Source organism: Hypomesus transpacificus, chromosome 1, assembly GCF_021917145.1.
Source record: "Hypomesus transpacificus isolate Combined female chromosome 1, fHypTra1, whole genome shotgun sequence".
Taxonomy (NCBI): Eukaryota; Metazoa; Chordata; class Actinopteri; order Osmeriformes; family Osmeridae; genus Hypomesus; species Hypomesus transpacificus.
In genome coordinates this window covers 11014519-11030397 of record NC_061060.1, presented here as the reverse complement: position 1 = coordinate 11030397, position 15879 = coordinate 11014519, and the positions used below count along the sequence as shown (strand labels likewise).

Below are 15879 nucleotides of genomic sequence, written 5' to 3'. Positions count from 1 at the left end.
GAGCGAACATGTTCCTCTGTCTCAGAAACACAGAACACGGAGGCCATTGTAGCGATTAAACTAAAAAAAAAAAAAAAAAAAACCCAACAAGGTTACATTTTCTCAACAGACATCAATAACATCTCAAAAGAGAAAGAAAAGAAAATTAAGATTATTGATGCGTTGGTTTTTTGTTCCCCCCCCCCCCCAAGCAATTTACAGAGGTTTAATTCAGTGGTGCCTAATTGATAATGAATATGCTTGTGCGGAGTTTATGGTTTTTATTCATTGTTTGAGACGTCAGAATACCAGGTACAATATAGTTAATGCAGCGCCCTAAGGAGAAATCTAGTAGTCACTAGAATGTTTTTTTCATCTTGACATTAGAAGCTCTTCTAGCACATATCAGCAGGCAGAATCTTAATTACCTTTTTATGAAAAAAAAAAACAGAAAAAAAAAGAGAAAGAAATTCAACATTTGCTTAGTATTACCCCAGGATTCATTCATAACAACAAAAGTAGAACAGTTTCACTTTACAACTTTCATTTCGCTTCAAAATGAGCAGGGAGAAATAAACAAGTAGTTGAATCAGGAAGAAGATGGTTGGTTGGTTGAGGAGTCCTGAAGGGAGAGTCTGTGTGGGCCACGCCTGGCTGGGGAGGGTGAGGGGTGGTGAGGAAGGGGAACATGGAGAGAGGAGGCTGCCAGAGGGCAGACGGGGGTGAGCGGTTGGGGGCTAGACATCTGGAGGGTAGCAGTGGAGGAGTGGGCCAGGAACAGCATTGGCATGGTGCACCATCACATCAACAGTGAGCCAACCATTTCTTAAAAAAAAAAAAAAAAACGTACAAAAAAAAGGACAAAAAACGTCTTCGGTGGACAGGACAATAGAGAAGGCTACAGATTCCATACCAAGCCTGCTTTCTGTGTGTTGAAGATATAGTATATACATACCAATATATAGATATATGCTGAGCATGGTATCTATATAGAGCCATAACATATATAGTATATGGAACAAATGTTCTTTATCAGGAGAAAGGGTTGCCCACGGCGACCGGCTGACAGGCTCTGGTGGGTGTGTCCTGGATGCCGAGGTGGGCGGGGTTGGTGTTGTGATTGGTTGGGAGGCATATCCTGCTACGACCACACTGCTCTGCTTCACATCATTGGCTTCTTACTCAGAAACCTGCAGAGTAAGGAGATACAGGAGGAAGATGGGAGAGAAAAGGAGGTACAAAACAGTGGAGTGATGGAGCAAGAGTGAGAAAGAAAGAGCAAAGGGGAAAGAGAAGAGGAAAAAAAGAAAAGAGGGGTCAAACTACGAGACAGCATAATTCTAGCCAGCAGGATTGAGAGGCTATCAGCCAGCCAGGACACAGCCAGACAACTCCAGCCCTGGAATAAAAAGTGCCCTGTCATGGTTCAGCCGTGGTCTGTTCTGCAGTTGAGCTGGTGCTGCAGGGGGAGAAGTGCTGAGAGAGTTGCAAAGAGAAAGATTCTGAGAGTGGTGCAGGAGAGAGACGCTGAGAGAGATGCTGAGAGTAAAGGAGAGAAATGAAGAGAGAGGTACAGGAGAAAGGTGTTGAGAGAGGTGTTGAGATGTGCAGGAGAGAGATGTTGAGAGGTGCAGGAAAGCGATGTAGAGAGGTACAGGAGAGAGATGCTGAGAGAGGTGCGTGCAGGACAGAGATGTAGAGAGGTACAGGAGAGAGATGTTGAGAAAGGTGCAGGAGAGAGATGTAGAGAGGACAGCAGAGAGATGTTGAGCGAGATGTTGAGAGATATGTAGGAGAGAGATGATGAGAGGTGCAGGAGAGAGCTGTAGGAGAGGGAGATTCCATAATAAAAGCCAGCCTGAGTGTGCCTGATGGAGAGGATGCATGTATCATTCATGAAGGCACCTCCGCTCCCATTGACTTCAGAGACACAGTCTTGGACTGCTCAAGCACAACGCCGGGAAACAGGATCCAGTCTTTCCTGCACCCTATGTGACTACCTGGGATAAACAAACAACTGGTACTATCTGTGGAGTCTGCTCATAACAAATATATACACACAGAGTAGTCTGGAAAGTGTGTCCCAATCCTTCTGATCCTGACTCAAAGGAGACCAGGAAACATCTGTGCTGGACTACGTTGAGCAAATCTGATCAACACCACCACCACAGTACCACCGAGGAGGGCACCGCCCAACCAAACAAACACCACAAGAACCCACCAATGACAAAACAGGACACGTCGGAGGCAGATGCCCTATGTGATAGGCCACGCTGGGTAGGTTATCACACTGCTTGGTCCTGGCCACACCCATCTCCCTGGCTAAATGAGGCAGTAGCAGGATGTCTGATTGAAGGCTTTCAGCCTGGGGCTCGGCGCTGAAAAAGCACCTGGACCAGTTTGGTTGCCTCTAGTTGTAGGCTTGGTTGTTTAGCCTACCCAACATGAAAGTGCAACATCGACAGAATCTCTTTAGCTTTAGTTCTAGCCAATGCAGACTTCAGGAAGACTTGGATAGCTCCAGTCAGTCAGTATCTGCTGATAGCTAGTCTGTCACTGTCCTAAGAGCTGCTGATGTGTGTCTACTGCAGTGGACGACTAGCTCTCACACAAGCTATTCATAGGACCAGACTGATATAGCCAACACCCTTTAGCAGGCTGGCTTCCCCGCCCCACCACTATGACATTTACATTGCAACAAACATTTACACGAGACTGTCATCTCTCTGTTAAATACCTGCGATCTGCAACACAAGCTGCCATCAGATGTAGGCTGTGTACAGAAGGTGTTGGGAGTGCTTGAGGCTGGGGCTGAGAAGGGTCAGGCCTCTCCAGATACATTCCAGAGCAGTGCAGGCCCTTGGGACGCCAGAGGGGCTGGGAGGAGGCAGACTAGGCAGACTGTGGTAAACAATGTCTTCATTGTTACGACCCAACGGAGAGGACAAACCAGCCTGGTAGCTAGGATACCAAAACTGCTGCTGCTTCAGAAGCAGCCTGGCCTGACTTGGCTAGGACTGAGGCGCTAGCCTGGTCTGGCCTAGCTTAGTAAGGATTGAGGGGATAACCTAGGCTGGCCTAGCTTGGTTAGGACTGAGGGAATAACCTGGTCTGGCCAAGCTTGGTTAGAACTGAGGAGCTAGACTGGTCTGGCCTAGCTTGGCTAGGACAGAGGAGCTAGACTGGTCTGGGATTGGTTCAACATCTTAGGCTACAGGCTGGTCTCGTAGTGACTCTGGCTCTGATATTGGCTAAATAAAGGCACGAGTCTGATACTGACTCCATAGAACACGGTCTGATACTGACTCCATGGTGGTTAGGGGCTGATACTGACTCAATTTGCCAGGGCAAAAGGCTGATCCAAACAGATTCCTGGGTGGACCAACCAACTCTATACTATCACTGCCTGGCCACAGAAATTAAATTACAGCCTCTGCAACACTTCTAAATATCTCTTTTAATGTGTTGAAGACAAGGACGGGAGAAATACGCACCAAAAAGCGTGTTAGGTGGGCTACGGTTACGTGCAAGTGAGAACTTCATTCTCATTGGTCTATTTAAGGCCTTTCCAGGTGTGGGATAAAGAGAAGGTAGGTGGAGAGCAGAAAAGATGAATGGTTGCTTGGTAGGACCGATAGAGGACAAGAATTGAATGGCTAACCATGAAGTTCAGGGCTGCAACAGAACTGTGTACACAAAGGATTATAGCCCAACCACGTCATCAGCAAATCCTATTTATAACCTGGCTGTACTAAGCAGCACAGTCATGGAGGGGGCTGGCTGCACAAAAGGGGATCAGAGGGGAGGGGGGGGAGATGCAAGACTAAGTGAGGTAGAGTGAGGAGAGCTCAAAGGAGTACGAGACTCTTCTGATGCTATGCTCATATCAAACAACAAGACAGAAAGCTATGTAGCGGAGACCTGAAGCTCACTAGCTACCTGCAGCCAGCAAAGACAGCAGCTTTCATGGGCTTGTTGAGTCAGGTGTCAGTTTCATCTCCAGACGGCTTCTGGAGGCCCTGACCCCCCCCCCCCATCCAGTTCTTCTTACCTACAAACTGAAGAAGATCTATAAGACCTCCTCTTCCTCACCATAATGGGCCATACGGCTGGTCTCCACTCATTCACCCCACCAAAGATTATTATGCTGGCTGTAATCCCTGTGATTCTCCTCAAGATACCAATACTCATTCACTTCACACAGTGTATACCACACAGGTCAGGGGTCATTGGCAGGTTACCCCCACCCCCCAGATTATTATTCTAGCAGGGTTATAATCCCCAGGCCTAATCCTAGTCCTGGTCATCACCTGGCAGACCTGGCCCCGCCTCAGGACAGGATACCAGCGGGCTGGACGCCTCCGCCATCGCCCCTGGCAACCAGAAGACCCTCTGGGATAGGAGGGAGGAGGAGGGGGGGAGGGGTTACAGCAGAATGACATCACGGTGAAGAAACCAGACCACAGAGACATGAGATGAGGTATAGTGACAAGATGAGTTAGTTCGACTAGACAGACCCCCTACGCCCCACCCCACGCCCACAACACCCAACCCAACCACCCCTTCTCTCAACATTTAGCAGATCAACAAAAAGCTGCAAGATCCAGAAACAATGGTTGGTCAAAGGAATCAGGCAAGAGTGGATTGCAGCCCTGGGGCTTGGAGAGGGAGGGGGTTAATAGAGAGATAAGGGTTCTTAAGAGGGAAATGAGAGCAGCGACGCTGGTTCAACATCCACAGACGAGCCCATAAAGCCCTTTGTCCCACAAAAGAATACACACATGTTGGGTACAAAGTTAGTAGGCAAATTTCCCAAGGACGTCTTTGCATTGGCAAGACAGACCAATTGAATTGTCCAAATTGTATTTATCCATGTTTAGGGGGGAGGGGGGTGGAGGGGCGGCTTTTCTCACCAACACTGATGTCTTTAACTGTTTGTTTTTGAACAAATGATATGGGGGGAAAATGTCCAAATCCATGTTTGTTTTTTAACGGCTGGGGGTGGTGATGTGGGGAGGGTCGAGGAAGAATGACAAAACAAAAGCAATTGGTGTCTTCATCTTTTGCTTTGTTTTTTTTTGGGTTTTTTTGCTGAAAACGTCGCTTGGCTGTTTGCTACTAACCTTTCATGTTAGTCTTGGGTTTGTCAGTTTGCTTGCCTGTGGGGGTTGGTGCCTGGGGCCCCTGGGCCCCCGAGGAGGCTGCCTGCTGGGCTGCTTTCTGCTTCAGCATCGTCCAGTCAAACGTGTAGTCGTACTGGTGGTTCAGGGTCCTACACATGCACACAGCGGACACACAGAGAACGCACAAAGACACCAAAACAGAGCAACTCAGTTCAGCCTCCTTGGTTTATTTATCCAGCCACTTCCTTCCTAGGGATAAACCTTTCTGTGTGTATGAGATAATGCAAGTGTGTGTGTGCGTGTATGTGAGACTGCATGTGTGTGTGAGCCGCACCTGAAGAGGATGCGGAAAAGCTGGCGGAGGTACATGTAGTCTGGAGCCTCCTCGAAGCGCAGGCCACGGCAGTAGTTCAGGTACATTGCAAACTCTGCTGGGAAGCCCTGGAGGAGGGGGGGTGGAAGAGGTTACAGATAACCATGAGACCCATCACTAAAAGTCAAGCCAGGTCTGTGATTGGCTACTTAGCCTCCCTGGTGTGGGCTGTATATAGCCTGGTGGTCACAGGCCTTCTATAGATAGCCTGTACCCTGAGAGAGGGGGGTTAAGCAGGTTGGGCAGACAGACTGGAGGATCAGGAGGTCTCGACTAAACCACGACTAAACCCTGGGATCATTTACTCTCGCTTTAGTCCCAATCTAAGGTTAGTTAGTCCTTCTCTGCAGGGCCCGGGGTAGCCTGTCAGTACTGCTTATCCAGGAAGCTGGGGCACTAAGCTCTGCCCATCTAGGCTCCTCACTTCCAGGGGACCGAGAGGGGCTCTGTAGCCAGTGAAGAGGTGGTGTTACCGCCTCACCTTACATAGGACCTCCACGGGCGTGGACATCTTCTTCTCACTGATCTTCTCGTACTTCTGTTTCTTTGTGGCAGCCTGTGGAACATGTGGACGAGAAATGAAAATGTTGTGCACCGCAGACTTATCACTACGCTGTCAGGCTCAACCACACAGGGCAAGCGGACAACACCGACACCACAACGCCGGCCAGCCTCACACAGTACACGTTCCACACGGATGTTCTCTGCCCACGCGTGCGGCGAAATTGCATCTCAAGTCACACATGCGGACTGAAAGTTTCATTGGATAACTACTGCAGTTCTTGCCGTGGGAGCCCGTGTTCTGTACGGTTAACACGGCTCCAAACAGACGTCAATCCAAACCGGTCCATCAGGTTCTACGCTCTTCTTACAAAGCTAACAGTGCCTGCGTTCAGTGAAAGGGTACACCTTGCGGGGCTGATCATCGTTCCACGACCTGATCCTTCTTCCTGGCTGGTTCTACTGACTAGCTGTGCTCTCTGGCTGGCAGGGTTTGTAACAGACGACTAAGGTTTCAACCCAGTCGTAACGGTGAGGTGTGAAGGAGGGCCCACGATTACATTAAGACGCCTGGCGTTCCCTATATAACCCTGCCAGCCTATAATAAGACCAGCCCTCTCACAAAGACAGTGATCGGTGGGGGATGAGAGTGCGCTAGGGGATGAAGCAGCATTACGCTGCAGAGCTGCTAGGCTGGGGGTCGCTAGGTGCGCAGGTATCTAACCTTAGGTGGCTAGTTCAAGGGCTCTAACCTTGGGTCGATACATTGACTAGTGACGCCAGTAAGAAGTATCCATTTTGTTTAACTGAGGGTTGTTCAAATGGGGGTTGTTTCAGTTATGTAGGCCTGTAAGTTTTAGTATGGTTCGTTTAGCAGGCAAGAATACGCACACATTCGTTTAGCTGTTTGCAGTTTGACTTGGTAAATGAAACAAGTGTCATCTTGAAAGTTTTTGCTTACCCCTTCGGCTTAACTCAACCCCCACAAGGCCAATTCACACCCCACATCTATGTGTAAGCTGCTAACAGGCTCTGTTTACAATCACCTAATTTTTGCTTAGGTGGGCCTTGGAAAACAGTTGTAAACAAGCAAAAATGGCATTAAAATTAAGTTCCCAAATGATGTCCGTTCTGCAAACGGCTAATAGTGTTCCATACTTTTCGGAGGGGGTGCAAGTTAGGCTCTTAAATGTCTGGACGTGGCGCCCTAGAGTACCTGCCTGGCCTACCTTTAGACCCTGCCAGGGCAGGCTGGTTCTGTTGAAATACATCAGCACGTAGCCTAGCGACTCCATATCATCCCGACGACTGGGGAGAGAGAGGACAGCGGTCAGTACATATGTCATCACAGATCAATAGAGAGAGAGGGGAAGGGGGGGACAGCATGAGAGAGAGCACACTTCACTGTCAGTCAGTGACTGGATTCTGGGTCAATGAGAAAGACAGCTGCTAGTGACAGTGAGTCAACCAATGAGATCAGCTTGTTGCCATGAGGCCCCGTCCCCTTGGGACATGGCTTTGCTTCTGCAGGGAGTCAGACTGAGGCCTCAGATGATGCATCCGTCTTTCCCTTCTCTCTCCGCATCTCCCCGGGAACACTGCAGATCGTCACTGATCTTACAATTGCTGGATTAGGTAACAGGCAGACAGCTGGAAAACATGTTTTCTCCTTTCCAGTCGTTTCAGATCTGAGACCGTAGTTTCCAGAAGAGTAAGAAGGAAACTGTGCTTTTGGATGAGTATTCTAACAGGGGACTGTTTTATACTCTTTCCTGCCAATCAGTGATGACACATTAAACATATTCATGTCTGAACTTTAATCTCTAGCTGATGAAAAGGAATTTGTGTGATCAAGATCTGCTTCACAGGCTAGCCCGACAACCTCAGTGTGTTCCAATGTTTCAGTCTCACTGTGTTCTCCATGTCTTCACTTAACACAATTCTCGTTTACACCATGACATATTTGTATTTGAAAAAATACAACGGTCTAACCTACTAGTGGTGCAGGAATGTACTGAGTATGGTCAGTGGCTGAGCTACTGGGAGAGTGAGGTGTAGGCCCAGGTTAGCATGGCGGGGTGTGGCCCGTGGATGTTTACCTTTGCTCGATGCCCAGATGTGCATTGATGCTGGCGTAGCGAGCGGTGCCTGTCAGGTTCTTGTCTTCTCTGTAGGGGATGTGTTGTCGTGTTCGGTTGTCACGGTACTTCTTGGCTAGACCAAAGTCGATGAGGAACAACTGGGGGGTGGGGGGGGGGGGGAGAGCAGAGGAAGGGAAAAAAAGAAAAGGAGAGGGGGGAGAGAGGGGTGTAGAAAATAGAAAAACAAAAGAACTGACATTTGAGACATTTCCTTTGATTATGGAGGTGTTGGAAAAATGCTTTCCGAGGCAAGATCATGGCTACTGTTCTACTTCCTGCTCTAGGGGCTGTCATGTGACACTTTGGGCCTGCCCTCCTTGGGGCCTGTGAGGTTTCCTACAGAACAATGGTCATGTGACTCAGCAACCAAAAACGTTTGCTTGGGCAGATAGCCAACTGCAACCAGACGTAGAAAACAAGAAAATCGTGGAAATGAAAAGATTCCGAAAATATCATCCCCAGTCAGTCGAGTCTTTCAAACATCTCCACAAACACACACCACTGCCATCTGAATTAGATTATAATCTCTAGAGATGTTTAGCATGTGTGTCTGGTTTAATGCCAACATAATTGTAGACGAAAATAATGACATACAAAAATAAATAAGTAAAGATTAACAAAAAAGAAAATGGTAGAGAAACCAACAAAAATAAAACCGTCTGTGGAACAGAAACCCCTCCAGTCAGTGTCAGAATCATAGGCAACAGTCGGGGGTGCAGGGGGAGCGGTAGGCGGCTGTATGGGTGTTCAGACCTGGTTTAATCCTGAGAAAGATGGGTCCTGAGCAGAACTAAGCGCCAAGCTTCTTTTCCTCTTCCCCACGGGAGATTCTAAACACTGAACAGACAATAGAGGGTGCACTGCATCAGCACAGGAACGCTGACAACCAACCCCACGAACGTACGCGCGCTAACGCACGGCCAGCGCAGACAGGCAACACCAAGGCTCGGAAAAAGACCAGGAGGAGAGGGTGGGGTGAGGAAGAGGAGGAGGAGAAAAGAAGGAGCGCACCCAGGGCTGTCCTCCTTCCTTTTGCTAACTGGCTAGCGTTAGCTCCAGTTACTCCTCCTGGGGCTGAAGTTTGGGAGAGAGCCGGGGCTTAAGAGGCCAGCCTGGGCTGCTGCAGCAGGGCAAAGAAGGGGTCGGGGGAGGAGTAGGCCGTGCCAGATACACAGGCCCCGCTGCCTGAATGACTGGCTGCAGTCACAGACAAAATGTTGGCTGATACTGCCACACCTGCCGTTGCTGTGTTCTGTGAACTATTATTGAAACACATTATTTGTAAGCCTGTTTTGTGTTTGTTTTCTCACTCAACTTTGCATTGGGCTTGGTGATGTTGCGGCATTTAACGCTAGCTGTGCCTCAGTTTTCTAGGTTAGCTTCGCTAGGTTGGGAAAACAGTCCGGGAGTGGAAAAATACCTCACCGTGCTACAGCTGTCTGACTGGCACCACTAGGGTTAAAACGAGGAAGCAGGTAGACGGCTAGCCACTACAAGCCATGCTCTAACATGGCGCCCTGACAACAAGGCGGCGTGAGAAGCTTTCAACACAAACGCAGCCACCCAGAAGCCCACCCCGCACCCCTCCCCCCCACCCATCTCAAGGATCTAATGAACCTGGCTAGTAAGTCTAAAAACAATGGCATTCCAAGGGTGGTTTGGTAGTAATTACTGTGTAAAATGTGTTTGTATCATGTAATGATACCATTGACAAAGATTGTGGCAGTGAGGCCTATGTGGGTTTGGTTTATCAAGGAGGAAATAGTAGAGGATCAATTTAGGGTAAAGCAGTATAGAAAGGTCTCGTAGGTGTGGGCAGATAGTGGTCAGAGCAGATCCTGCTAAGGAGGCAAGTTGTAGAAAGCAACCAAGGACACAGCGATGGGACAAGCAGTTAGTCTGCAGGGATGCCAAGCTGACAGGAAACTGGCGGTGTGTAGGTGGATGGGAAGGGATGACTAAATCTAGAATTTAATCACAGACAATGTTGGCTGAATGTGTTTGGTCTGAATGGAGTGTGGGTCTAGATTAGAAGATAGGGTCCGGAATATTTACGTTCTACTGGTATGGGATTGGAGGCAGCTAGGCTTCCGGAACCGTTGTGAGACAAAAGGCAGGAAGTGAAGTGCGCAGCAAAGCAGAAGAGAGATACAGTAGACCAGGACAGCGTGGGGTTGGATAACGCCAATGCTCACATTAATGCTAACGTTAGGCCAGGTGATGATGCAAACGCTAACTAGCCGCTAGGCTAGATGCTAAAGCCAACAGCTATGCTCGGCTTCCATCCAGGGGGTAGAGTTGCCACCTTGGCCTGCCCAGGACCTCTCAGGTGTGGGTGCGAGTCAGAGCTGGACGTCCTACAGGTGGGGTGTGCAGCCACTCTTGACGGAGGCGGTGGAGTTTAGTATAAAACAAAGGGACAATTTCATGTGTATGTCAAAAGAAAGAAGCTGGAGAGGCTGGCATTCACACAGACACACAATGGTAAACACTGATTCCAGAGAGCACTGCCAAAAATGGGAACACAGGCTTCAGTCGAGGCTAATTCACCCAGACAGGTGCTGCTTGGTTCTGGTTGGACTGGTCTGATCAGCTGATGAATCAATCAGCTATGGAATGGAACACTAACGACCGCCAGTTACTTTGGCCTGGTCAGGGTCAATACACGGTTCATGCTTTAACTTTGCCAAATGTTGCCTGTCTGCAAGGGCTCAGGATAATCAATTTTAAAACAAAAGTACAAAAATCAGGCAACTTGATATACAGTTTAAATATGTAAAAAAAAATCACCAAAGTTAAAAACGTCTTAAGGATTTTTTTTCTGTGAGGGGGGGGGGGGGGAAGAATAAATGGGGTTACACAACATGCAGACGCCTGTGGTAATTCAGAGCATGGCTGTCAGACCCAGAAATGCAGTAGAACTACAATAGAACCATAGAGACATGCGTAACACTGTTACTGTTAGGTAACTACCGTGTTCAATTTGATCTCTATAGGTGCCACTGCCTTACAACTGCCATGTTGTTGAGGAAAGCACTCTGGTTGCGAGGGAGGGCGGGCTTACCCGATAAGTTATATTCCCCAAGATACATTCAATGTCCACACAGAGGAAATGCGGTTTGTTAATAATGAATAACTGCAGGATTAGAACTGGAGGTGGGGAGGTGACAGTCCTTGATATGTTTTACTATTACTTACTTGGCCATGATCATGAGAATGTAAACGAATGACCAAACTAATAACTAACCAAAACAGGGATAGTTCACTCAAACTGTTGAGGGGTAGTGCACTTACAACTCAATTGATATCTTTAAAATAAATGGTGCCTTACAGCCGCTAGACAAATATAAACTCACTGTTAAATAGCAGCCAAGCAACTCTGCCATGTCACTTGAAGAGTCTGAGGGATTCCACTAGACTCATTTCAAACTAAATGGTTCCACCATTTAATTCATTTGAAGTGAATTATCCCTTTACGAACCAAACCAATACATTTGTTATGAATAAAACCTATTTTATTGGAAGCAGTGGCAGGTTAAAGTGAGCAGGTTCAGGGCTTCAGAAGCCGAGGCTTACCTTGTTACAATGACGCCCAATGCCCATCAAGAAGTTGTCTGGCTTGATATCTCTGTGGATGAAGTTCTTTGTGTGCACATACTCGATTCTGCTAATCATCTGTTGAAGGAAAAAAACTCTCCTTGTCAGATTAAGCCTGTGAAGGGGCCACATGCCATGTGTGGTCTTTTGTGGAAATACGTTTTTAAGAACCCTCTTAAAACTGCTCATAACCCTTTCTAAGAATATGTTCATTCCAACACACTTTAAATTCAGTGAACATCGCAAATCATTTGGTACACATATGCAATAGCAAACCACATGTGTAACTAACTGTTAGTGCTTCAGAATGGTCGAAGGGATGAAATAAAGGAAGGTCCCAATGCAAGTAGTGGTTCTTTTCCACTGCATTGTACTGACTTGACTACACATCCTGAGGCATCCTGCACACACCCGCCATTTTAAAATATCCAAGCTACTATTATAGCGGCAGCTGTCTATAAAAGCGGGTGCTTCCTTTTCCTTTTTCATTCACTGGACTACTTGATTGAATGGCAGGCCGCAGAACCACGCCTTAAGGAGGCGCAGACATTCCCTGGGACTGCAGACTAAAGGATCCACTAAGTGCTGTGTGTCATGTTGAAGACCATGATCCAAGCACCTGGGACCAGAATGAGTGGCGTCTAGATGGTACCGTGCAGTGGAGTAGCAACAATACACCATCACAGCGTTGGGTTTGTCTCTCAAAGTTCCTCTCGCATGTCAGTTTGAAGCTGGCTATACACAGTATTGAGATATTGAACGCAGAAAAAATTGGCTGAGCACCAACATTCAACTGTAGAGTAGTTAGGTTTTAAACTGACTGTTACTTGGGAAACTAGAAGTTGAGCAAGAGACTAAAGTCCAGAACCTGGTATATTTAACAGTAAGGGTGTGCTTTCAAGACCATACAAGATAAAAGCTGTTACCAGCCAAGTCCTGACAAGAAAAAAAAAAAAAAAAAGCTTTATTTGACTAGGGTTAACTCCCTGGTATTTTACATGTTAAGTATACCCTGAAGCCAATTAAGCTTGATAGTGTCCTGGATCAGGGGTCAGCTGACATATCAGGAGTTATCATGACAAATGGCCTCTGACATGAAGAAACAACCAATGTGGCTTTTTTGACCAAACTTAATCTGCATATTACATTTTGCACTGTTTGAAACTGTCTTGACAATGGGTGTGCATACCTGGTCTGCCAGCATTAGGACAGTCTTCATAGTGAACCTGCGGGAGCAGAAGTTGAACAGGTCCTCCAGACTGGGCCCCAGTAGGTCCATCACTAGGACATTGTAGTCCTTCTCTTGGCCATACCACCTATGCATAAACAAAAACATGTAAATAGTACGCACACTTCCAAGGTCTGTTCACATTTTAAATTCACACAATGTGGCCCTGCACCAACTAAACAATCCACTAGTCAACAGAGACTAATTTAATTTCAATTGGGTGACCATCTGTGAAAAAATATATATTTATCAGTAGGCCAAAAATAAAGATTTGTCCAAATAATTAAACATTTAATTAATCATTTTTAAGAGAACAGCTTCTGCAGTAGGCCCAAGTCTGTGTTTCAAATGAGGGCTTTTCTTCACAAAGCCTGCTGTAACCAAAAACATGCCTTCCTTCTTAGATAATTAGATGATTTTGCCATAAGAGCAAAGGTCAGTATAACTCAATCAGAGGTAGTGAAGCATGAGGGGTGGAGGCCTCATGTATCATTAACACGATGCTGTCATTTTCCAGCAGCCAGAACCTGCGTGACAATGTTCAAAACGAAGGACTAACCAAGCTGTTTAGTCACTAAATAAAATTTAATGCATCAAAAAATTAATCGTTTCTGGCTCAAAGTCTGTGGCACTGTAGCGCTGAAGTCACCTTGATACACAAAACCACTAGGCCCTAAGAGTTGTTTTCCCCATTGCTGAGCCGCCATTTTCTAACAGAAGGAAGACATGTTGGAACAAACACAACAAAAGACAAGCGGCCATTTCCAACCACCGCCGTTAGCTAGCTACCTTTAGAAATGTGTAATCAATCCTACACATTCAGTTCACACTTTTGAAGTTAAAACGTCGACATAAATAGTATTAAACGTTTAAATGATGTTCCGTGGATATATTAGAGGATTCCAAAAATCCTACAATTAAAACACCGAGAATAGAACAGCAATGAGATTATGGCTAATACCAGCTAGCCTGACAAGCTCGTGTAAACTAAAAAATATATATATATTATAGGCCCCATAATAATAAATGTTTTAATGTCACAGTGCAGGCATCACATTACAAAAGGATACTGAATGGAATCTTAACTTAAAATGTATGTTCTTACCTTATGTGTGGGATTCCAACTCCTCCTTGTAAAATTTTATACAGTTTGCTTTCATATAACAACTGTGGGTGCCTGGCTTTCTGTGATTCCAATTTGACTGCTACCTCCTGTTAAAAAGGAAAAAAATTGATTGGTCTTAGTTATAACCCATTTCCAGCTCACTGACTAAGCAAATAACACTGCACCAGTTCCGTAACTGCAAGTAGTCAGTGCAGCTCCCCGGTGTTAAAAGCCCTGGATATACTGAACAAATTAAATTAAATTTTTAAAGGATTGGAAAGTTGTATCAGCCAACGAGATGGCTGGCTAAATAGCATGAAACTCAATACCATACAAGCCAGGTAACACACAAATACCAACAGGATGAACAAAACGGAGGTCTTGGCGAGTCAGGCCGACGTTGGCCAGTTGATCTGGCGAACTTACTTATTTTAACTAGCTAACCAAATTCAGCCCTATTTGTCGCTACATTCGATGAACGATGTCAAGTTTACCTCTCCATTTGTGATGTTTATTGCCAGATAAATGTCTCCGAATGATCCGGATCCAATTTTTCTGACAAGCTTGTATTTTCCACCGACAATAAATTCGGCTTTCGAGCCGCTGCTGCTGGCCATATCCACACACTCACGAGCACCACCCGATCAGGTTAAACAGGATTCAGTGGGACTACTCCGTCGGTTCCCCTTCTCTCGCAGCTCGTTATCAGAACATAAGAGTCCTGATTAGCCGTGGGCGATCACTTGAAACAATGTAGCTAATGGGTCTAGAATGCAATTTAGCTTTTCTGCAGCTGTCGATATCTTCGCTAGCTTGTAAACATATATTCGTGGAAATAACTTATCCACGAAAGATATGAAAACTGTTCTTCAGAGCAGAAATCCAAATGTGACCGGATTACGTTGACAATCATCCAGTGGCCTCGAGTAACTGGCTAGCTAGGCTGCTGCTAGCTAGCGTCGAGGTACGAAAAATGACACCAGTCACTCGAAGCCCCAATCGATAATCTCTTCGAACCACCTCCACGAGAGGGGCGATATGAATCTTGAGTATTCAATTTCCGACGATGGATTCAATTTCGATACAATTCTCCAATTCCAAGAGAATATTTTACCGAATTGAAGGGTCGCAGCTTTCCTTCAAAGCGCAACCCACTCACTCCGCCATCTCCTTGTCACTAGTTAGCTTCTCCTCAGCCTGTCTCTGTGCCTTCGAGCTCGCGCTCAGTTTTCCCAGAACGAGCTAATGCGGGCACGAGCGGACCGTAACTGCAGGCCAGAGGAAGGGCTGTGACGTGACAAGGCTTCATTTGCGGAAGCTCTATTTCTTTCACTTTAATTGGATTTAAAATTAAGTAGAAAGCTTTTCCCAAATGTTTTTCATAACATTATTGATCACCCATTGATAAAAAAGGGGAATAGAAAACAATTCATATGAACAGATAAAAGCACACACAACAAAATGGCTTGAACAAAAGCTTTGTAAGGTTTGTGTTGGCCACCCATCTACCATTCAGTCCATGTTCTGTACATATATGCATTCATATGATTAATTTAGATCAGTTTGTGTGTACAAACTAGTCATTGCAACATAGGTGACAGGTGCTAGGCTGTAGTGTTGACCAAGGCTTGTTCTCCAGTCCTCTCTTCGCCACATGTGGCTCACTGGTGCCATCTGTTGTTAACAGTACGCATTCACACAGGTCTGCGTAGGCAATTCATATAGCTTCTTTGCTATTAAAGCAAACTTATATAAACTGAAACTCAAATAAGTGTTGCTCTCTGAAAGACAGTATAGTTGACTGCAACATAATTTCCAATGTATGTGTAGTC

The 15879-nt window shown here is 46.3% G+C and overlaps 1 protein-coding gene across 7 annotated transcripts; it reads right to left on the bottom strand.

Annotated features, from left to right (window-relative positions):
- Positions 1 to 245: 245 nt before the first annotated feature.
- csnk1a1 (casein kinase 1, alpha 1) lies at positions 246 to 15295 on the bottom strand. 7 transcript variants are annotated; one of them, XM_047018277.1, is made up of 12 exons: positions 14542 to 15295; positions 14048 to 14154; positions 12904 to 13030; positions 11694 to 11792; positions 8871 to 8954; positions 8076 to 8215; positions 7206 to 7284; positions 5957 to 6031; positions 5437 to 5543; positions 5103 to 5251; positions 4290 to 4371; positions 246 to 1169 (listed from the first exon to the last, which is right to left on the bottom strand). In XM_047018277.1, the coding sequence occupies exons 1-11, from the start codon at positions 14662 to 14664 to the stop codon at positions 4310 to 4312; spliced, it is 1152 nt and encodes a 383-aa protein (XP_046874233.1). In that variant the 5' UTR covers positions 14665 to 15295; the 3' UTR covers positions 246 to 1169; positions 4290 to 4309. The 7 variants fall into 7 exon arrangements, with proteins under 7 accessions (XP_046874233.1, XP_046874240.1, XP_046874250.1 ...); XM_047018284.1 differs by having other exon boundaries at positions 5139 to 5251; XM_047018294.1 differs by lacking the exon at positions 4290 to 4371.
- Between the last annotated feature and the right edge of the window lie 584 nt (positions 15296 to 15879).